At 44.1% G+C, this 22,887-nt stretch overlaps 1 protein-coding gene and 1 pseudogene across 8 annotated transcripts in view; both read left to right on the top strand.

Moving 5' to 3' along the window:
• Positions 1–1,366: 1,366 nt before the first annotated feature.
• Positions 1,367–22,887, top strand: part of TSEN2 (tRNA splicing endonuclease subunit 2) — a 55,875-nt gene continuing 34,354 nt past the window's right edge. The window contains exons 1-7 of one of the 8 annotated variants that reach the window (XM_063721873.1): positions 1,425–2,585; positions 2,649–5,643; positions 6,808–7,013; positions 9,165–9,246; positions 13,529–13,565; positions 20,752–21,274; positions 22,634–22,711. In XM_063721873.1, the coding sequence (XP_063577943.1) occupies positions 6,825–7,013; positions 9,165–9,246; positions 13,529–13,565; positions 20,752–21,274; positions 22,634–22,711 (909 nt within the window). In that variant the 5' untranslated portion in view covers positions 1,425–2,585; positions 2,649–5,643; positions 6,808–6,824. Of the gene's footprint in view, positions 2,586–2,648; positions 5,644–6,807; positions 7,014–9,164; positions 9,247–13,528; positions 13,566–20,751; positions 21,275–22,633; positions 22,712–22,887 lie in introns of all 8 variants that reach the window. The other 7 variants (XM_024244853.3, XM_024244852.3, XM_024244854.3 and 4 more) reach the window with 7 other exon arrangements.
• Positions 15,946–20,144, top strand: LOC129058523 (large ribosomal subunit protein uL29-like; annotated as a pseudogene).

Raw genomic sequence — 22,887 nt, 5'->3', positions numbered from 1 at the left:
ACCAAGAGCAAGCCCACAGTGCAGTTCAAAAAGGGCCAGGCAGGATGCAGTGGCTCACGCCTGTAATCCCAGCACTTTGGGAGGCCAAGGCGGGAGGATCGCTTGAGGTCAGTAGTTTGAGACGAGCCTGGCCAACGTGGTGAAACCCCGTCTCTACTAAAAATATAACAATCAGCCGGGCGTGGTGGCAGGCGCCTGTAATCCCAGCTACTCGGGAGGCTGACGCAGGAGAATCACTTGAACCTGGCAGGCAGAGGTTGCAGTGAGGTAAGTGAGCTGAGATGGTGCCACTGCACTCCAGCCTGGGCGACACAGCCAGGCTCCGTCTCAAAAAATAAAAAGGGCCAGAAAAACAGGGACAACACATGCCATGCCAGACTACTGCAGAGCACAGAGGCAAGTCACCCAAGCAGGTCTGGGGAGGCAAGAAGTCTCCTGGAAGAGGTGATATTTGAGCTGAGACCTAAAGGCTGACCAGGAATTACTGCAGCTTAACAGAGGGGAGGGAACATAGAGGCAACGGCATGCATGAAGGAATGGAGGCAAGAACATTGGCAAAGGTCCAAAATTCAACATCCATCATCACATCTAGCACCATGAATCTCTCCAGCAGTATTTGCCACTCTTCTTTGCCAACCTCCTTTGCCTCCTGCCTAGTCTGTGCGGTGGAACTCCTGTGATTCATATTTGGGAAAGTATATATTGGACTCCCCACAGGCCTCCTTTAAAATAACCAGGTCAGGAGAAACTTACACTTCCTATTGCACTCTAGTTTTGCTCATCGTCCGTAATTCTGATGGCCCATTTTTCAGTAAACTCAAGCTCAGAAAGGCTGTCAGTCATTCAAGCTCACGCAGCCAGTGAGGAGGGAAAATGGGGATGCAGAGCAGGTGGACCTGCCCCCTATTGTCCCTTAACTGCACAGGCAGTCTGGGCACACAGAGGCTTCTGGCCAGGTGTCTGCCAGAGGAAACGTCCTTGCAAGTTCCCCGCATGCTGCAGCGTACACAGGTGCGCTGCCGTGATCCTCTTTCTACACTGAGAAAGATGAGATCAGTTTCCTCAGGGCCATTTAATAAAGTCCTGCCGGTCGCCTCAAACATCCCATCCTCCGAGGGCCGAAGACTCTAGGTCTCTCCCACCTCCCACGTGACTATGTGACATCTGACGGGTTACTGCATCACATCTGTAAAATGCGTCTTGCAGGATCGTTCTGGCTTCTGTACAATCCTGCAGAGAGCAGCAAAGAGCACACGCAGCCTCCGCCTCATACTCCGCAGTGGCAGAGCTGGCGCACGGAACACCCGCCAGCCGGCCGTGCGCAGGCGGACTCCGCCAAGTCCTGACGGGAGCTCTGCGGCTGCGCACTCGGCTGGCTTTGCGACCGCAGTGCTTGACGGCCGCGGTGTCCGCCCCACGGCCGGCGTTGCCGGGGTAACGGCGAGCGCTTGGGGCCAAGAAAGGTAAGGGCCCTGGGCGAGGAACGCGCGGCCTTTTCCGAGTTTGGTGATTTGCTGCGGAAGGAAATCTCGCTCCTCCGAAAGCCCTCCAGGGAGACAGAGGAAAGGGCCCAGGTACTGTGTTGGAGTCGCACAGCCGGCCGAGACAGTGCCGGGACGAGGAGCCAGGCTTCCTAGTGCGCCGAGTCACTGACTCCCCCGCGCCTTCTTCGTGCGCCTGCAGCCCTTGGTTCTTGGAAACGCCGACGCCTTGTTCAGGGCTGGTGGGGCTGGGGCGCAAGGTGCAGCTGACAGTGCCCGAGAGGAGCCACAGCCTCTGGTGGAGTTCGGTCGGGTGTAGGGGTAGTCAGGGAAAGAAGCAAAGGGGTAAGACACGGAGTTAGGAATTCGTGGGGCCCCTAACGCTATTTGGGTGCGCAGTTGTTTATTTGTATTTGTATTTGCAGCTGTCGTCTGGTGAGCGCTTTCCACGTGGTAGGCCCCGAACGAAACACCTTCTGCAAAATTATGCATTTAATCCTCACAACAACTTTCAAAGGCTTGTCATCTGTTTATATGGCTTATTCTCAGGTTCTAACTTGAAAGCTCCCCAGAGGCAGGATTGTTTACCTTGTCCCTTTCATCCTTGCCTCCCTAAGCCCAGGAGGTGCGCAGATGGAGCTTGAAGCGTGTTTTGGTTGGGAGAAGGTGAGATTTGCTGGGTAGGAGGTTTTTTAACCAGGTTTGTTTGGCACCTAGTCCAGGAAGGTTGGAAAATTAAATGGAGCCACCTCCCCCTTTTTTGTTTGTTTTTCTAATAGACATTTACCAGCACCTAAGAGGTGTTAGCTTGTGTGCTCGAGGGAAGAATAAGAAACAGACCCTGCTTTTAATAGAAAGTAAGAATATGCAGCTCTGGAGTTAGGTGTGCGCAGGTTGGGGAAAGAAGAAGTAAAGATTTCTCAGGGGTGCGCCGGGCCCCTCCGAGTCACTTTCCCCATCTGTACAATGGAAATAAAAATAGTCTTTACCTCCGGGGGCTATTGTGATTAAGTGAATTTGAATAGACCATGCTGTTACCAGTGGTTAGCTATATGTTAAAATCACCTGGGTCTACCGAGGAAATTTTGATGTAATTGATTGCAGGTGAGGCCTGTGCATGAGGCGTTAAGGGTAGCTAAGCTTGAGGGCCACTGTAATTGATTGCAGGTGAGGCCTGTGCATGAGGAGTTAAGGGTAGCTAAGCTTGAGGGCCACTGTGTGATGTGCCACTCCCAGGTTTAATTTTCTTAATCTGCATTTTTCAGTCATCATTCTCAACTTAAGAACCTGCAGTGACTCCAATTCCAAACCAGCCTTTGCATCCCAAACCTCTTGACAACTGACCCAGTCTTTCCTAGTATGTTTTTGTGCACCTCAGGCACCACTCTTCTTTCTTACCTGTGGAATGAGGATAGTACAGTCAGCGCTCCCTATCAGGTTCCGAATCTGTGGATTCAACCAATATTGCATCAAAAATATTTGGAAAAAGAAATTGAAACAATATATATAACAATGATTTAGCATTTACATTGTATTAGGTATAAGTAAGTAATCTAGAGATGACTTAAAGTAGATGGGAGGATGAGCATAAGTTACATGCAAATACTACATTTTATTTAAGGGACTTGAGCTGCGGATTTTGGTAGGGGGTGAGTCCTGGAACCAGTCCTTCTGTGGATACCAAGGGGTGACTATAGTACCCACATGTACAGCACATGGCAGTTGGTGCCTCTGGCATCTGATACCTACCTATGACAGTTTCCTCTTCTTATTTTACTCACATCCCACCTCTTACAGCATGCTGTTCTCCTGCCACGGCACTAAAGAACCTTCTTGAATGTCCATTGCAGATATGGGGAATGGTAAATGCAGTCTTTTCTCCTCTGCTTTGTCTTTCGAGTTCGGCACAAGAGGACTCTTCCATGAAACTAGAGATCATCTGATTTGTCCTCTTGAATTTTTCTCCCTTGGGAAGTGAGCTCTGCCTTCCCAGAGAGTTTCTTTCGATCTTTTCTAGAAGCTTCACGCTGGTATCCGTGAAGCCATTCTTGCAGGACGTGGCCTGGGGGATGTCTTTACTTCTGAATTTTTAAAAATAGCTTTTTTGAGATACCATATAATTCTGTAAAATTGACTTTTCTGAAATGTACAAGTCAGTGGTCTTAGTATTCGCGGAGTTATGTAACCATTACCATCACTACAATCTAATTTTAAAATTTTCATCACCCTCCAAAATAAACCTCCTGTCTATTAGCAGTCACCCCCCCATTTCCCACTTTTCCCTGTATCTGGCAACTGGTAATCTGTCTCTATGGATTTGTCTATTCCGGACACTTTATATTAATTGTCTCGTGGTCTTTTGTGTCTGGCTTCTTTTAGCATAATGCTTTCAAGTGTTGAAGAATGTATCAGAACTTCATTCCTTTTCTATGGCTAAATATTTGATTATATGGATAGACCACATTTTGTTGATCCGGTCAACTATTGATGGACATTTGGATGGTTTCCACTTTGATGCTATTATGAATAATACTGTTGTGAACATTCACATACAAATTTTTCCGTGAACATATGTTTTCAGTTCTCTTAGGTCTATACCTAGGGTTGGAGTTGCTGGATCATGTCGTAACTATGTGTTTGACGTTTTGAGGAACCGTCAGACTCCTCCAGTCCTGTTCAATTTGAAGATGAAACTGGGCTTAGAGAAAGTGGGTTGTGCAAGGTCACACAATAATAATGGCGGCTTTGCATGTCTGGAAGGCCGACTGCGAGCCAAATTCCTGAGGGGTGTGCAGCCACATGGGCAAGAGTAACACAAGAACCTGGATTATGAGGGGTGTTTTGTCGCAGGGACCCTTCCATCCCACACACTTGAGTTGGAGTACAGAGTTCTTTCGATCAAGTGTCACAGCTAAATCTTGCCTTTTTTAGATGTGACAGCAGTCTGAGAGGGAAAAACGCTGAACAAATGAGGCAAACTAAAATACAACTCTTTATTTATTGAGAGAATTTATTAGAACTTCTTGAAGGTGGCCATTAAATCTTTTTTCATTTTTTAAAATTCCAAATGTAATATATATAAGTCAGCTGCTGAGCAGAGGTTATTGTAAAATTGAAAAATCCCATTCCTGGAAGTCTTTCAAAAAGTGCCTTACTAGAGACCAACATCCTGCCCCCAAAAAGCAGTGTTTATTTTCAGTTTTAGAATAAATTATTGTCTCTCCAGTTGAGTACTAAATGTGATAATTGGCTTGGGCTGAGAGATAAGTCAGCAAGCAAGGTAAAGCCTAGTCAAAATATGCTCTTAAGAAAATCTCTTAGGTTTCCTGTGAACTTGCAGTAGACATGGTGTTGTTATAAACACTATACAGCAAGATGCATGCATACATATAAAATGTACAAAGTAATGCTCAGTATGTAATTCCTTCAAGGAACCTTATTTAGAGATTAATCTAGCATGTTGCTGCTTAGAACGATGGCAATTCTAGGAAGGTTCCAACTTCCCGATTCTTCTTGTTTTTCATGATTATCTTTGTAATTGATGTGTCATTTCTTCTAACTCTTCTTTAGTCTGTGTTTTTGAATGTCTTCATATAATTCCTCAGCTTCTTCCTTGAGAAGTTGGATAAAGATATCATCACACATTGGATAAGCCTTTTCATTTCTTAATGGTCATGACACTCTTAAAGCCACTCACCTTCCCCTCTCTCAGCTTTGGCCACCTTCTTGACTATTTCAGGCTTGATGGCATCCCTTGCCAATGGGATGCAAGTACTGAGTGCAGGAGCCACCTAAATAATTAGTCTTATTTTTTCCCTTGTGAGGATTTGGAGTCATGTAGGTTAAATGTGTGTATGATTTGGCTGCACTGTATCTTCAAGCACCACGTAAGCTCTCGGTTGAAATCAAGTCTAAACCTAGTATGGAGGGAGCAGCAAATTCAAGTTTCCCGTCTCATTCCAGGACAGCTGCTCCTTGAGTGGAATGTCTTGCACCATTTACATTGTTTTCCCATGTATATGGTTACGTTTTCCTAGGTTAAGTGCATCTGCTGTATCTCTGTGTCTGCATCACACAATATGCTCACATTTACTTCCCTCCTTTAGACATTAGTGGATCACAGCCAGTTCCATTAGCTCCAACCTGTTTTCTACGCTTCCAGGTATGTTATATACTTGTTTTGTCTCCTTGGATCCAATGTATGGCCCCAGAGGGACACGTACTGGCTTTGGCTTTCTGTTCTCCCTCACGGTGCTGGGTGCACAGTGGGTAATTCTGTTATTGCTCAATAACCCTTCACCGTCTGATTTTGAGAAATAGTCTTCAGACAAAAGTAGATAGACCCTGCCTGTGCTTTCAGCAAAATCCAGAGTGACAGCAAGGGCTTGGGAGTTCAACAGACCTGGGTCATCTGATGCCACCACACTCGGGATCCTCTACAAATCTCTCTAACCTGAATCTGTTTGCTATTTGTAAAATAGTGTTGCTACTGCTCACCCTGTAATACTAATTATAGGTGATACATGCATGGTACCACTGTGTGCCAGGTACTGTTCTAAGCACTTTATGGATCTTAACTATAAGATAGAGTCTGTTCTTATCTTGATTTTGCAGGTGAGGAAACTAAATCACAGAGAGAGTCAGTGACTTTTGCCCAAAATCACACTGCTAGGAAGTGGTAAAGTTGATTCCGATGCTGGTAGTCTGACTTTAGAGTCCCTGCTTGAAGCCAGTAGCATTTGGTAGTATATAATCGACCCTTAAATAACTGCTGCTGTCATTATTATTTATTAATGTACTTTAAAAATTGAGAGCTGATTGACCCAGTGTTTAGTGTGTATTTTAAGATCCTCTTGGAAAATGAAGTGCTTGCAAGATTTAATTTGTTGAGGATAGGGTCTAAGTTTTGTCTTCGTCTCCCCAGCACCTATGATTATTAGGAATTCCTGGTAGTAAATGTCTGTCGGGTGAGTGAAATGGAAGCACTCCTGGTAGATACAAATCCTGTTGTGCTTGCTCTTAGGAGACCTACATTGCAGCTTTGGGCATGTCACTAGGTCTCAGCGTTGTCAGCTGGAGTAGAAAGATTACCACTCATTTCCTGGGGATTATTGTGGGGATTAATTGCAGTATTCTAGGTCAATGTGATTTACGTTGCTCACACAAACTGTTCTTATTACTTTTAGTTTATTGCTTTATAGATGCTCGATTTCTTCCCACAGACCACTAAGTTTTTTGAGCCTACTAGGTACAGATGTACTCACATTTTGGATCAAGGTAGTTATTGATTGTCTGTTTCTTTCTCTTTGTTGTCTACTCTTTAAAGAATACCTCCTCTGAAAAATGGCAGAAGCAGTTTTCCATGCCCCAAAGAGGAAAAGAAGAGTGTATGAGACTTACGAGTCTCCATTGCCAATCCCTTTTGGTCAGGACCATGGTCCTCAGAAAGAATTCAAGATATTCCGTGCTGAAATGATTAACAACAATGTGATTGTGAGGAATGCAGAGGACATTGAGCAGCTCTATGGGAAAGTAAGTGCGGGCAGCCTCAGTAGGATTACTTTCAGACAACCCTGAGCAAGCAGTCCTTTCCTTCTCCCCATCCCAGCCATCCCCTCACACCAGCCGTGAACAATGTGTATTTCCTTGTGGTTTGGTCCAGTTGTAGGAAAAGTACAATTTGAATTAGTGCCCAAAAGCCATACATTAAGGTAACAGAATGACAGATGGAGCACCCCTGCCCACAAACCTTTATTTCAGTGATGAAGTAGATTCAATGGATTGACTTTTTTTTTTTTGTCTTTAGTTGTAAAAGCAATGCATGTTTGTTAAAGGAACAAAAAAAGTAATTTATGGAAATATAATCGGTAAAAAAGTGAAAATTCCCCACTCACTTCCATTCCATTCCCAGAGGTAGCCACAGCGTGGCATAGTGTCCCTGCTCAGGCACGGATCAGGTGGGGCTTTGGCATGGAGCTCCTTATCTGCTGCCTCCTGGTTGGGGACCTCTTCTCAGATGAGGACAAGTTCTAGTTTTTACTGTTTTCCAGCATTGATCAAGTTGAATGAAGACTGGTAGTTCTTTAAAAAAAATTTTCCATAGTCTGTTCATTGCTGGGCATTTTTAAAAAACAGCTTTATTGAGTTATAATTTACAACTATAAAGTTCTCCCATTGTAAGTGTACAATTCAGTGATTGTCATAAATTTATAGAGTTGCACAACTCTCACCACAATCCGGTTTTAGAACATTCCCATCACCACAGAGTTCCCTTGTGCCCGTCACACTTAAATCCCTGCTCCCACTCCCGGCCCAAGGCAGCCATGGATCAGCGTCTTGTCTCCATAAATGTGCCTTCTCTAGACATTTTGTAGAAGACTGGGTGGTACTGGCCATGGTGAGGCGGGAGTCTCAGTAGGCCAAGGGCAGGTCACCAGAGAGGCTTTCATTTACAGTATGTAACATTAAGCAAGAGGCTTTATAAAGTGCTGTATGCATTATTTCTTGGTTTTTGTTGTTGCTGGGTGGTTTTTTTTTGTTTTGTTTTTTTGTGACGGAGTCTTACCCTGTCACCCAGGCTAGGGTGCAGTGGTGTGATCTTGGCTCACTGCAACCTCTGCCTCCCAGGTTCAAGTGATTCTTCCACCTCAGCCTCCCGAGTAGCTGGGGCTACAGGCGCATGCCACCATGCCTGGCTGATTTTTGTATTTTTTGGTAGAGACAGAGTTTCACCGTGTTGGCCAGGCTGGTCTTAAACCCCTGACCTCAAGTGATCTGCCCACCTCGGCCTCCCAAAGTGCCAGGATTACAGGTGTGAGCCACCATGCCTGGCCTCCTTATTCTGATTGTTAATCTAGATGGAGAAAGGGGTGTTTGTTTTATTCTTTCAATTTTCTGTGTGATTAAATATTTTATAATAAAAAGGGGAAAAATACATGTTGTTTTTGGAATCAGCAGGAGTGAGAGGAATACTTCAATTCTGGAGTACAAAAGAATCCAAGAGGATTTTTTGGACCTAGTGGGCAGCATGGCTCCTGCCTTCAAGGCACACTGTGTTCCCAAACCATATGTAGAGAAGAAACTCTGCCTCTGCCTGCCCTTGGCTTATCAGACCTAGACTGAAAACATTAGTTATGGGATAAATGAGGTGTGCTAAAAACTTACTGGTACTCTTGAAGCGATTAGAAAGGTATTATGCTAAGAACATCCTTAGTCATCATTAGATAATCAGAGGGAAAGTGTAAAGACATGAAAAGTGGGGCGAACCTCTTGTTAACTCAGATGGGTACAATCGGCCCTCCATATCATGGGTTCCACTTCTGTGGATTCACCCAACCTTGGATTGAAAATATTTGGGGAGAAAAATTGCATCTGTACTAAACGGGGACTTTATTTTCTTATATTAAACAATATAGTATAACAACTATTTACGTAGCATTTGCATTGCATTAAGTATTATAAGTAGCCTAGAAATGACTTAAAGTATATGGGAGGACCTACATAGACTATATATAAATACTGCACCACTTTATATCAGGGACTTGACCATCTGCAGATTTTGGTATCTACCAGAGGTCCTGGAACCAGCCCCCTGTGGATACTGAGGGATTACTGTATATTCTACCTCAGCTAAAAAACTGGTAACTAAGCATGAACTAACTTCATTTTCTCTCTTCCTGGAAGGGTTATTTTGGAAAAGGTATTCTTTCAAGAAGCCGTCCAAGCTTCACAATTTCAGATCCTAAACTGGTTGCTAAATGGAAAGGTAAAGTTGTTGTATCATTCAGTTCTTTTGACAAATTAGCATTTTCCTTTATTTTTGATCTTGTACCTCAGGTTATATAGTAAATTCTAGAGAAGTAACATGTACACTGGCAGTTTTACGGCCAAAGTTAGCTAGAATAATTCTAATCAAAGCAAAAGGGTTATGATTGGGTGACAGTGTGTTTAATTTCTAGAATTATCAAGTGTTAATTGGGCTTTTCTGTTGTTAAGTGTTTGCTTAGCAGAGTACTATGCCTGTGGCAGGTACTGGTAGTTAAGTACCTGCTCACCTGTGGCACTGTGCAAAATTTTTAAAATTTTGTTTCCAGAATTAGAATTTGTAATAGCCATGACATGTATGTGTGTAGTTCTCCCTTGCTGATTCTCTTTAATTTATAAATGTTTTAGAATATTTATCTAAGGAATTCTCATGGTAATTACTTAAGAACCAATACCAGCATGTTAAAACATAATTAGAAAGGCTCTTTTAAATGTTTTATTGTAAGAAAATATACAGATTAAAACTGCACTGAGATACCATTTCAACAATCAGGCAGAAATCCAAAAGTGTGACAATATACTGCATTGGTGAGGACTTCAGAAACAGACCTTCTCTTGCGTTGCTGGTGGGGTGCTTGTCGTACAGCCCTCGTGGAGGTGAATTTGGCAATGTCTAGCAAAATTATATATGCATTTGTTTTGTTTTCTTTTCCCCCATTCTTCTCTCTCCTCAGTCCCTGGTAACCTTTATATGTTTTCTGTCTATGAATTTACCTATTATAGATATTTCATATATAAATAACAATCATACAATATTTGCCCTTTTGTGTCTGTTGCTTTCACTTAGCATATTTTCGAGGTTCATCCCTGCCATAGCATCTATCAGAACTTCATTCCGTTTTATAGTGGAATAATATTCCATTGTTTGGACATAGTGCCTTTAGCTCATCTGCTGATGGACACTTAGATTGTTTCTGTATTTTGGCTTTTCTGAATAATACTGTTGTGAACATTTGCATACACGTATCTGAGTCTATTTTTAGTTGTTTTGGATATATACCCAGGAGTGGAATTAATGGGTCATATGGTAATTGTCTGTTTAACATTTTAAGAACTAGCCAAACTATTTTCCACATTGACTGCATCATTGTACATTCCCACCAGCAGTGCACCAAAGGTTCCAATTTCTCCACATCCTTGCCAACACTTGTTTAAAAAAATAATAGTCGGCTAGGCGGAGTAGCTCACGCTTGTAATCCCAGCACTTTGGGAGGCCGAGGCGGGCGGATCACAAGGTCAGGAGTTCAAGACTATCCTGACCAACATGGTGAAACCCCATCTCCACTAAAAATACAAAAATTAGCCGGGTGTGATGGTGTGTGCCTGTAATCCCAGCTACTCAGGAGGCTGAGGCAGGAGAATCACTTGAACCCGAGAGGCGGAGATTGCAGTGAGCGGAGATTGCACCACTGCACTCCAGCCTGGGCAACACAGCAAGACTCCGTCTCTAAATAAATAAATATACAGAGCAAGACTCTGTCTCTAAATAAATAAATAAATAAAATAAAATAGTCATCCTAATGAGTATTAAATGGTAAAAGTTTTTCATTTTAATGAAGTCCAATTTATCTATTTTTTCTACTATTGCCTGTGCTTTTGGTATCTATTTAAGAAACCATTGCCAAGTCCAAATCATGCAGATTTCCCCCGTGTTTTCTTTTAAGAGGTTTATAGTTTGAACTCTTAAGTTTAGGTCTTTGTTCCATTTTGTGTTAATTTTCGTATACTGTGTAAAGTAAGGGTCCAGCTTCATTGTTTTGCCTGTGGATATCCAGTTGTCCCAGTATATGCATTTACTTTTGATCCAGCAATCTCACTTCTAGGAATTTATCTTAACAATACACTGACAAAAATATGAAAAGAAATAGCACAAGGCTATTCATGCAACATTGTAATATCCAAAGACTGGGAACAACTTACATGTTCATCAGGAGAGGACCAGTGGAATAAACCATATTTATATAATTAATCCATATAATGAAGGACTGTGGAGCTGAGACAGGAATGGGAGATCGCTAGGATATGCTGGTAAGCGAAGACAGCACAGTGTAAAGTAAAGTACGTGCTGTGCTGTGGTTTATCTAAAAAGATGGAAATATAAAATAGATATTTTATTATATTTTTTGAGACACAGTCTCACTCACTTTGTCATCCAGGCTGGAGTACAGTTGTGCAATCTCCGATCTCAGCTCACTGCATCCTCCACTTCCTGGGTTCAAGCGATTGTCCTGCCTCAGCCTCCTGAGTGAGTAGCTGGGATTACAGGTGTATGCCACCATGCCCAGCTAATTTTTGTATTTTTAGTAGAGACAGGGTTTCGCCATGTTGACCAGGCTGGTCTCAAACTCCTGACCTCAAGTGATCTGCCTGCCTTGGCCTCCCAAAGTGCTGGGATTACAGGCACGAGCCACTATGCCTGACCAATTTTTTTTTAATGGAAGGATAAACCATAGTTTTTTAAAAATTCCAGTAGGAAGGGATGAAACAGGATGAAGAGAGAGGTGAGACTTTATAGATTTGACTTTGAAACCAAGTAAATGTATTACATAATTATAAAACAAGTTTGGCTGGGCATGGTGGCTCACATCTGTAATCCCAGCACTTTGGGAGGCTGAGGCGGGCGGATCACCCGGGGTCAGTAGTTCAAGACCAGCCTGGCCAACATGGCAAAATCCTGTCTCTACTAAAAATACAAAAATGAGCTGGGCATGGTGGCAGGCACTTGTAATCCCAGCTACTTGGGAGGCTGAGGCAGGAGAATCGCTTGAACCCTGAAGGTGGAGGTTGCAGTGAGCCAAGATCGCGCCAGTGCACTCCAGCCTGGGTGACATAATGCAACTCTGTCTCCAAAAAAAAAAAAACAAGTTAAATTTTTACGAGGGATTTTTTTAAACATAGAAATGAAGTAACTGAAAGCTTATATTAAGTTGGTTGTATAACCACACAGGGAGAAATTATTTTGAATAACTTTTGGGTTTTTTGGAGATAGGGCCTGGAGTGCAGTGGTGCAATCTGGGCTCACTGCAACCTCCACCTCCTCGGCTTATGCCGTCCTCCTACCTCAGCCTCCCGTGTAGCTGGGACTACAGGCACATGCCATCACAGCTAGCTAATTTTTGTAGAGACAGGGTTTCACCATGTTACCCAGGCTGGTCTTGAACTCCTGAGCTCAGACAATCCACCTGTCTCAGCCTCTCAAAAGTGCTGGGATTACAGGAATGAGCCACTGAGCCTGGCCATTTGAGTAACTTTATAGTGATTTGATTGTTCAACCTAATGGGATAGACTGTGTCAGTTACTTCTTGTCACAATAATGCTGCTTAGTAAACCACCCCAAAATGTATTGGTTTTAAGCAACAACCGTAGTAGTCACTAGGTGTGCAGTCTTGGTTGGGTGTGCTCACTTTCCTGTGGTGTTAAAGCTGAACATCATCTCTTCCAATCCTTTAATGCATGCAGAAGAGGCTGAGTTTGGGAAAAGAGAAGTAATTAGCCCAAAGGCAGAGTTAGGAAAAGATCAGGACGAAAACCCAGACCACTGGGTGACCTGATAAACATTTTGGTTGGAAAGACTCCTCCCATCTGATGCCCTGCTTATGCCTGGGGTACAGGCAAGTTACTACAACCAAAACCTAGGGATTCAGAAACAGCAGGAGCCCGCCTGTCAGAACTGCGCCCTCATCAGGCTGGTTTTCAAAATAACTTGAGGTCAAGCCAGTTTGAGATTCTGCACAGGGAGCTAGAGCTGGAGCCCTGAACTCCCAAATCCACGCCCAAAACCAACACTGCAATCAAGTTCACTTTTCCAGCCCTTTTGATATACACTTGTAAGGAGCTTTCAGTGAAGAGGGAAGAATGGAGATGAAGCGCATACCTCTAGGGCCTCAGCATTCTCATTTGGAAGTTGGAATGAGCATTCAGCCGTGGCAGGGAGGTTTCCTCGCGTGCTGTTGCTGCTTAGCTGGAGCCCTGAGTTGAGAAGGATTCTGAGGTCCCCTCTAAGCCCAGCAAGACTGATGTGATTGATGGGCAGCACCTGCCAAGGGTATGGGTTCAGGGAAGGATGGCATAGAAAGCATGTTTTTGCCATTGCTGACGAGACAGTATTAACTTTCTAGGTGTGTGATTTTGTGAATCTTAAAATTCGCAGTCTTTCCTAGATTTTTAGTGTTGTTCCCCTTATGGGAAATTTGCCTGAAACTAATAGAACTTCTTTGTTCCAGATATGAAGACAAACATGCCTATCATCACATCAAAGAGGTAAGTCATAATGAACTTTGGCTTCTGTCAAAATGATGGTTTAAGTCAGATGTTTTTAGGTAGTCTTGTCACATGTAGCAGTCCAGTCTACACCTTTTTTTCCTTTCTCTTTTTGGTAGTAAATGTATCCTTGAAAATTATGTCTGAATTTAATGTGGATCAAATCATTTTTGAAATGCCTTACATGAGTTTATGGTTTGTTTAAATACTGTTTTGCCAGTTGAATTCTTTCCAAATTATGAATAACTATCCTGTAATAGCTATGTTATTAAGTACTCATATTCTTGGGCCTAGATTTTGAACCAGCCTTCTGCCCTGTGGGCACAGATGGTCCTTTCCCCCTTCCTCCAGCTACACTGGTGTAGGGTCAGAGAAAGAGGCTTTCACAGAGGCCCTTCCTCATTTAATCCTAGACATTTCCAGAACATTTCTCCCTGACTCCCCAAACACACACATATGGCCTGGCTGATTCCTGCATGTCCTCGATCCTGCTCATGCATGACCTCTGCTGGGTTTCTCTCCTTACCACCGTCCCCTCCTCTGTCCTGGGTGCTGCTCCTCTGGCCCCCACAGTCCTCTTTAGCATGCTGCACTCTCCTCATGTGTCATACATGGGTTCAGACTGTCAGTGCTTGGAGAGCAGAGATCAGGCCCTTCTCCTCTCTGCAGCTCCACACTTTGTGGTCCCTTGGTGAGATTGTTGACTGTCTCCATCCATCCCAGACCTCCTTGTCCCTGTGGTACAGTACAGCTCTTCCATGAAACCTTATAAAACTTCTCCCCAGTGATTGTGTTCATCTTGCTTCTGGCGTATACGCGCAAAATCCAGCAGCTCCTTTTTGGTTACATGCCTGGCAACCCCATAGCCAGCGGGGTGGCAAGGAGTGGTGGCACCAGAGAGATCTCAATGGCTGTTCTGCCTGTAATCTCAGGCTGGGGTCAGGAGTGGGATTCTGGTGTGTGGGAGGGACCTGCTAAGAACCTGGCAGAGCCCCCAGCCTTGGAGGAGCTATAGTGCAGACAGGTTGCCACAACAGAAACCTAGGGATCAGAAATAGCAGGAGCTCGCCCATCAGAACTGCATCCTGGCTAGGCTGGCCTCAGCATGACATAAGGTCAAGCCAGCTTGCCAGCGTAGAGGTTCTGCACAGGGAGAGGGCTACCTCCCTAAAGGGCATCTCTTTAGGAGCACTACAGTATCCCAGGAAGTTTCATTGACCCTTGTATTCATTTCCTAGGGCTGCCATAACAAAGTACCACAGACTCAATGGCTTAAAACAACAGAAATTTATTCTCATGGTTTTGGACACCAGAATTCCAAACTCAAGGTGTCAGCAGGGCCACAGTCCCTCGGAAGGCTCTGGGAGAGCATCCTTCCTTGCCTGCCTTCACTTCTGCTGGCTTCTGGCACCCCTTGGCATTCCTTAGCTTGCAGATGCATCACTCTAATCTCTGCCTCTGTGGTCACGTGGCATTCTCCCTTGTGTGTTTCTGTGTGTCTTTGTCCAAATTTTCCTTTTTTTTTTTTTAGCATTAAAAAAATTGATACATAATAGATGTATGTATTTTCAGGGTACGGGTACATGTGCTATTTTGCCTCTTTTAAGGACGCCAGTCACTATGTCCTTACATCAAACTGATTCCATCTGCAAAGACTCTGTTTCCAGATAAAGTCATATTCGCAGGTACTGGGGCGCGTAATCTGGGAGGTGTATGTTGTCCTAGTACTCCTCAGTCAAGGCCCCGCAGTTACGGAGTTGCACTGAGAAGTGAAAGTGATAAACTATTCACTAATAAGCAGGCCTGGTATGAACTCAATCTGCATTCAGATATATCTCTCTTCCCTCCTCAATTCTCTTGATATACCTTATTGTGTTATCACCTTAGTTGATTTTTCCTTCAATTCTCCTCTAGTCTAACTGACAGATTCTCATTTTTTAATCCCTTTGCCATACTTTGATCACTTTCATAGACTTCACGAATCCTGCATCTTTTTTGCAAGATTTAAATGTTCAATTTGCCGTGAATTTGCATTGAATTTACATTAACATAACAAAGGACAACATGACATAGACTCAACACATAGTGACAGTGCAGGAATGTTGCTTGAAGGGGGTATGCTTGTGGGGATTAATTTTTTATAAGAAATTTTCAGATTACAACTCATTTCCCTGTGTGAACCTAAGGATGTTTAAAGATGTTACCAGCACAGTTCTATCAGCAAGCTACATATGTCCCCCAACCAAAACCAATACTTGATTTATTATTTGTTCACAACACTTGGAATCACAATCTAAATTTAGCTAAATGTAAGAAAAATGGATTCATGTTCATATTTTTAGATTAATTTTTCAATTTAAATACTTGTCATAATAGTTGTTTGTATTTTTTGTAGAGACAGGGTCTCGCTCTGTTGCCCAGGCTGGTCTTGGGCTCCTGGGCTCAAGTGATCCTCCTACCTCAGCCTCCCAAAGCACCAGGATTACAGGTGTGAGCCACTGCACCTGGCCATAATTGTTTCTTTACTGGTGCCTCTGAAATTCTGATTTCTGTTTCAAGTGGATTCACTCACATTGGCCTTTTTCCAACAATAGTCGTCCTTGGGTGAAGAGCACCTTCTGCGTAACTCTTTCTGAAGGTAAGTGTCAGGACCCTTCTGTGATGCCTTTGGGGAACTGACACTGGTAGGGGTATGTCCCTGAAGGACCAGCCCTGATGGCCTTGCTGGTCGCCCACCCCATTGTGGTCCTTTATTCAGCCAGAATTCAGTATGTGTCAGGCATTGGGTAGGTGCTGGGGACTTGGGCGAGGAAAAGCCCCTGCCTACTTCCTCTTTCCCTCGGAGCGGGCGGCAGCGGCAGCGGCAGCATCGGTGGCCTGTGCAGCAATGGCCAAGATCAAGGCTCGAGAGCTTCGTGGGAAGAAGAAGGAGGAGCTGCTGAAACAGCTGGACGACCTGAAGGTGGAGCTGTCCCAGCTGCACGTCCCCAAAGTGGCAGGTGGTGCGGCCTCCAAGCTTTCTAAGATCCGAGTCGTCCGGAAATCCATTGCCCGTGTTCTCACAGTTATTAACCAGACTCAGAAAACCTCAGGAAATTCTACAAGGGCAAGAAGTACAAGCCCCTGGACCTGCGGCCTAAGAAGACACTCACCATGCGCCGTCGGCTCAACAAGCACGAGGAGAACCTGAAGACCAAGAAGCAGCAGCGGAAGGAGTGGCTGTACCCGCTGCGGAAGTACGCGGTCAAGGCCTGAGGGGCGCATTGTCAATAAAGCACAGCTGGCTGAGAGAAAAAAAAAAAAAAAAAAAAGCGAGGAAAAGACCTAGTCCCCGTTCTTGAGGAATTTACAGTCTAGTGAGAGGAAGAGAAGTGAACAGTTGTGTTGTCCTGTAGTCGGCGTTGTGGTAGAGATACCATCACCATTATAGCCAACAGGTGCTGACTGCTCAGTGCCAATCCCAGTCTCTGAGCTTGCCTGCGTTACCTCCTTTCATCTTCTCAAGAAACCTTCGAGGGTAGGTACTAGAGATGTTTCCGTTTCATAGATGGGGACTCAGGTGAGGCTTCAGTAGCTCGCCCAAGATTACGTGGGCTCAGTGCCAGAGCCTGGGAGGCATTGATATGGGTGTGTGCACCAGCACTCCCTGAGCACCTTCCAGTGCTAAGTATCGTGCCAGTGATGGGCCTGTGTGTCATCTCAGGTCCTCACATCACTCCCATGAGGTGGGTCCCATTCTTACCCGTCTTCCACAAGTGGAAGAACTGAACACAGGGAAGTGAAGCTCCTTGCTCAGGGTCAGTATGTGAACTTAGGCGCTGTGGCCCCAGAACCTGTGTGCACTAACCACTCTAAAGCACTCTGCTGTGCACTTCCAGTGATAAATGGGCATGCATCGGTACAACAATAGGGAACAGTGCCCTGTGCAAATAGGAGAGATGTGTGTTCAAGGGTGCAGAAACATGAGAAGCTGTGGCATGTTCTGATGGGCACGTCCTGTGTCCTTGCGGTCCTGGATGGTGCTGCTTTCCCCAGTCCTGTCACTGCTTCCAGTCGTGGCTGCTGCCTCATTCTTCTGCCACGCTCCCCCTTACGCTTTCTGCTTTTTACTTTTCATTTCTCTTCCTGCAACTGCTCCAGCATCTGGGATTGATGGCAACAGGACTTGGCTTTTTAAGGTGTTGCCAGCCAGCTAGAGGACGCCTTCAGCTCTGACCCATGTGTCGTTGTCTTAGTCATTTGTTTGTGTGGCTCCTTTCATCATGTCTGACTTGGAGGCTTTCTTCTACATGCTCTTCGAGCCTCAGTCTCCTTTGACCTTTCATAGCAATCCTCTGAGACCCTGAAAAGGGAACACAGGTATGGCCTGGTTCTGGTGTGTGGCAGAAGAGCACAGAGGTAGAGGTGCTAAGTGGCTGAGCTCAGAGCCACACAGAAGAGCCAACTCCAGGACCTAGACCTCCAGAGGCTGCGTTCATCCCCACACTGCTGCCTCTGTTCTCAACAGCAAATGAAGACATTTCCATTCATGAACATCTTTTTTAATATACCGTATGTTGAGTCTGCTTTATTTTTCAAGCCACTCCTAAAAACTCCACAATGATATAGTAGTATTGATTGAGCACTTCTTATGGGCTATGCACTTTACATGTCTTATTTAGTCCTTGCTGCAACCCCAGGAGGTAGGTGCTGTTATCCCTGGTTTGTAGATGGTCACTGAGCCTTAGAGAGGTGGGGTCATGTAGCTAGTATGAGAACGTGATGGAGCAAGGATTGGAACCCACATCTGCTTTGACTGCTCTGCTGCAAAGAGCAGAGCAGTGCCCTCTGTGTGCTCACTTCGTTCCAGATCTTCTGGTCAAAGGAGGAACTGTTGACCATTTAAATCAGTGGTTCTTTCACGTGTTTTGAGTCAAGGAATTTGGCAAAAGTTTTGGGTCCCTTCCCCAGAAAAATATATTTTCACAAAAATTTGTGTTCAAATAAAGGAAATTTATAGGCCCTGTAGAGCCAATTCTTTTGTTGATATGAAGAGCTAAGATTCTTTTTAGACCTCTCACATGAAAGTTCTTTTAAACGTATGCATAGGTGGCCATGTTCCAGGTGAGAAGACACCCTGCTGGTTGTGGCACAGCTATGTTCTTTTTGCTGGTTTTAAAAGTAATACATAACAAGATCCCTTTGAGGTGGTAGTGCTCATCTGCACATTTTATAGGTGGGAAAATTGAAGCACAGAGAAGTTAAGTAATTTGCATTGCCACATAGTTATAAGTAACAGGGCTGGACACAAAATGTGCCATACCAAAGTCACAGCGCCGTACTGTCTCTCAGGCATTAGGGTAGCCTTACCAGGTGTTAATCTTTAAGGTAACGATTCCCAGCATATAGGGAGGCATCCCTGATGTTCATCCTCACGTGGGGTGAACAGGGTATGGACAGCTTCGGGATTCTTAGGAATCAGGGTTAAGCAACCACTAGTCTCTTTTTAGGTATAGCAGAAGCCAATGTCCTTGTTGAACTGTGTGAGATATGGCAGTTTATAAACTATGACAAATTTAGTCTTTTTTTTTTCTTTTGGAACATTTCACAAATTTGCTTGTCCTTGTGCAGGGGCCATTCTAAGTATATGTGCTGCCAAATCGAGCACTATTCAGTCTTCTTAACCAGGTAAAAGAAGGTGAAAAGTAAAATTACATCTGTCTTCTCACAAGCCATGTGTTGTCTTGGATGCCTTTCAGACTGATCACTGAAGGTCGAGGCAAAAAGCACTTGAGTTTCACAATGTCTTCGACCTTCTGATCAGATTTCCAACATCTGGTAGTTCTCACATCACATGAACACATCCCAGCAGCCTAGGCATGGACGCTTTGCCCTATTGTTTTGCCTATAATTTTTTGTAACTTGGGAAGTGTTTTGTAACTTGGATGTTAGCTTCAAGTTTTAGAAACTTAACATGAATTTTATCATTAAAATCTACTGTGAAAAGTATTGTGAGGAAAAGGGCCATTTCTGTTAGAATATTTGGATTAATCTACATAAGCCAAATCATTTCTCTCCTTACCCTGTGAAGAGGTTAGTGGGCACTGTGATGAATATTTGTTGAAATTCTCATTTTGCTTTCCAATACTAAACAAGTTATTTGTATTATGAATGGCATATCTATCTGAAAACGTTATGAGATCCAAAATTGAAAATAATACAAAACAAGCTGAGGGCAGTGGCTTACACCTGTAATCCCAGCACTTTGGGAGGCCAAGGTGGGTGGATCACTTGAGGTCAGGAGTTTGAGACCAGCCTGGCCAACATGGTGAAACCCCGTCTCTACCAAAAATATAAAAAATTAGCTGGGGGTGGTGGCGCGAGCCTGTCATCCTAGCTACTCGGGAGGCTGAGGCAGAAGAATCGCTTGAACCCGGGAGGCAGAGGTTGCAGCCGAAATCGTGCCACTGCACTCCAGCCTGGGTGACAGAGCGAGACTCCATCTCAAAAAATAATAACAATAATACAAAAAAAAAATCTTGATAAAGGATGGCCATTTTTTTGTTTATTTACCTAAATCACTTAATCTACCAGTTTTAAATTAGATAAATTTGCATAGTTTGTTAAACTGGGGGTTTTTTGTTTTTTGTTTTTTTTTTTTCAAATAAAGCAAATAAAATGAAACTATATTGTAAAAACAAAGAAACAAGAAGTAACATATGCTTGTTACCCAACACTTAGAAAATGCAGAGGCCGGACGTGGTGGCTCACACCTGTAATCCCAGCACTTTGGGAGGCCAAGGTGGGCGGATCATGAGGTCAGGAGATCGAGACCATCCTGGCCAACATAGTGAAACCCCATCTCTACTAAAAATACAAAAATTAGCCAGGCATGGTAGTGGGTGCCTGTAGTCCCAGCTACTTGGGAGGCTGAGGCACGAGAATCGCTTGAACCCAGGAGGCAGAGGTTGCAGTGAACTGAGATCACACCACTGCACTCCAGCCTGGCAACAGAGCAAGACTCTGTCTCAAAAAAAAAAAAAAAATAGGAAAGTATAAAGAAGAAAAATATTTATCTGTAATTGACCATTCACTAATACTGCTGTAAACATTTTGGTGTGTCACCTTCCAGTCTGTTTTATGTGCTTTGTTGTTCTTTCAGTTTTGAAATTCAAGTGCTGTTTCTAACAGTATTTCTGTCTTGCAGGTATCAGCGTAGTGTTGAGCGGGCAGCAGAGCTGATGTGTAGACAGGGGCAGGATGAGAGTACAGTGCGCAGAATCCTCAAGGATTACACGAAACCGCTTGAGCATCCTCCCGTGAAAAGGAATGAAGAGGCTCAAGTGCATGACGAGCTTAACTCTGGAATGGTTTCCAACATGGAAGGCACAGCAGGGGGAGTGAGACCTTCTGTGGTAAACGGGGACTCTGGAAAGTCAGGTGGTATGGGTGATCCCAGTGAACCATTCGGCTGCCTGCAGGAGGGCTCTGGCTGCGACCCAACAACAGATGGCTTTGAGAAAAGTATGGGAGAGGACGCCTCACTTCTGCCCCAAGTCTGTTGCTGCAAACAAGATGCTCTCATCCTTCAGTGTGGCCCTCATCATGAAGACAGCAGCCAGCATGTCGGCCTCCTGCATGCTGGGAACAGAGGGCCTGACCATGAGTACGTGCTGGTCGAGGAAGCGCAGTGTGCCGTGAGTGAGAGGGAGCATGTCCCAAATGAGGAAGTAAGTAGAAGAAAATCGCTTCCTCCAAAGCCATCTGTTCCTGGAGATGTTGGCTAATAGGGATGTCTTTTGCCTGCAGCTGGTAGCTGGCCTGTTGTAAGGTCCAAGGGAAGCAGCAGGCTCTGGGCCACAGCAGCTGTGAGGGCCATTTCAACTAAAACCCCAAAGTTGGTGAATAACTTTTTAAAAATTTGTAAATTAAGACAAGGCCAATGGTATTCTCTCCTTTATTTGGGAGAAAACAAAATGCGGTGATAATTACACCTGATCTTGAGTATAGCTGAGAGAGAAGGGCTCATGTGTGGAAGTCAGCCGTCTCAAGAAAAGCCTAGAGAGGCTGGGTAAGAGCTACGTCATTAAGGGACTTGCTGTTAGAGTTACCCTAGAGCTGTCTGGAATCGCTAAAAATTAGAAACAGTCTAATGGCTAAGTGGGATATGAGATACCCATTCAAAGAAATATCATGTAGACTTAGAATGAGGTTTATGAAGTCATATTAAGAACATAGGAGCCAGGTGCAGTGGCTCACACCTGTAATCCCAGCACTTTGGGAGGACAAGGCAGGAGGATCACTTGAGGCCAGGAGCTCAAGACCAGCCAGGGCAATATAGCAAGACCTCATTTCTACTAAAAATAAAAATAGATTGCTGGGTGTGGTGGTACATGCCAGTAGTCCCAGCTACTCAAGAGGCTAAGGTGGGAGGATTGCTTGAGCCTGGGAGATCAAGGCTGGGCAACAGTGAGACCCGGTCTCAAAAAAACAAAAACATAGGCACGTGCTTATTAGGTACAATTGGGTGAAAAAAGCAACACGTAAAATAAAATTCACCAACAAAATGATTACAACTGCAGGAAAAATTCACAGAGGAAAAAGGAAATAAACGAGAATCTTCATAGTAAAATTAAAACTTCCTTTTTCACACAAGTAATGAAAAAGCACTTCTTGGCCAAGCGTGGTGCCTCACACTTGTAATCAACACTTTGGGAGGCTGAAGCGGGAGGGTTGCTTGAGGCCAGGAGTTCAAGACCAGTCTGGGCAACTCTGTCTCTACAAAAAATTAGCCAGGCATGGTGGCACACGCCTGTAGTCCCAGCTACTGGGAAGGCTGAGGCAGAAGAATTGCTTGAGTCTAAGAATATGAGGTCGCAGTGAGCTGTGATCACACCACTGCACTCCAGCCTGAGCAGTAGAGCAAGAGTCTGTCTCAAAAGAATTTTGTTTTAATCATTTTTTAATAATATTAACAATAGAATGTGAATCCTGAGAATTTGTAAGAAAAATGTTCATTTTAAAATACATTCTCTATGATATGTAGTGCTTGCATTTGTTCTGTGTATATTGTATTTCTTTCTCTTTAGTTGGTGCAAAGAAACAGATTAATATGCAGAAGAAATCCATATAGGATCTTTGAGTATTTGCAACTCAGCCTAGAAGAGGTATGTTTTCAACATATTGTCATTTCAGCCATCGGTCTCTGGGCCTGAACTACACTATATCTGAACCTACCTCACAGTGTAGTTCTGTATGTAATTCAATTGTTGAATATTGTAATTCAGTATTGAAATCACTATGGGTAGCTCCCAAGTAGGCCTGCCCAAATTTCACTCCTCAG

Source organism: Pongo abelii, chromosome 2 (genome assembly GCF_028885655.2).
Source record: "Pongo abelii isolate AG06213 chromosome 2, NHGRI_mPonAbe1-v2.0_pri, whole genome shotgun sequence".
NCBI classification, from domain to species: Eukaryota; Metazoa; Chordata; class Mammalia; order Primates; family Hominidae; genus Pongo; species Pongo abelii.
This window is presented reverse-complemented; position numbering and strand designations above follow the sequence as displayed.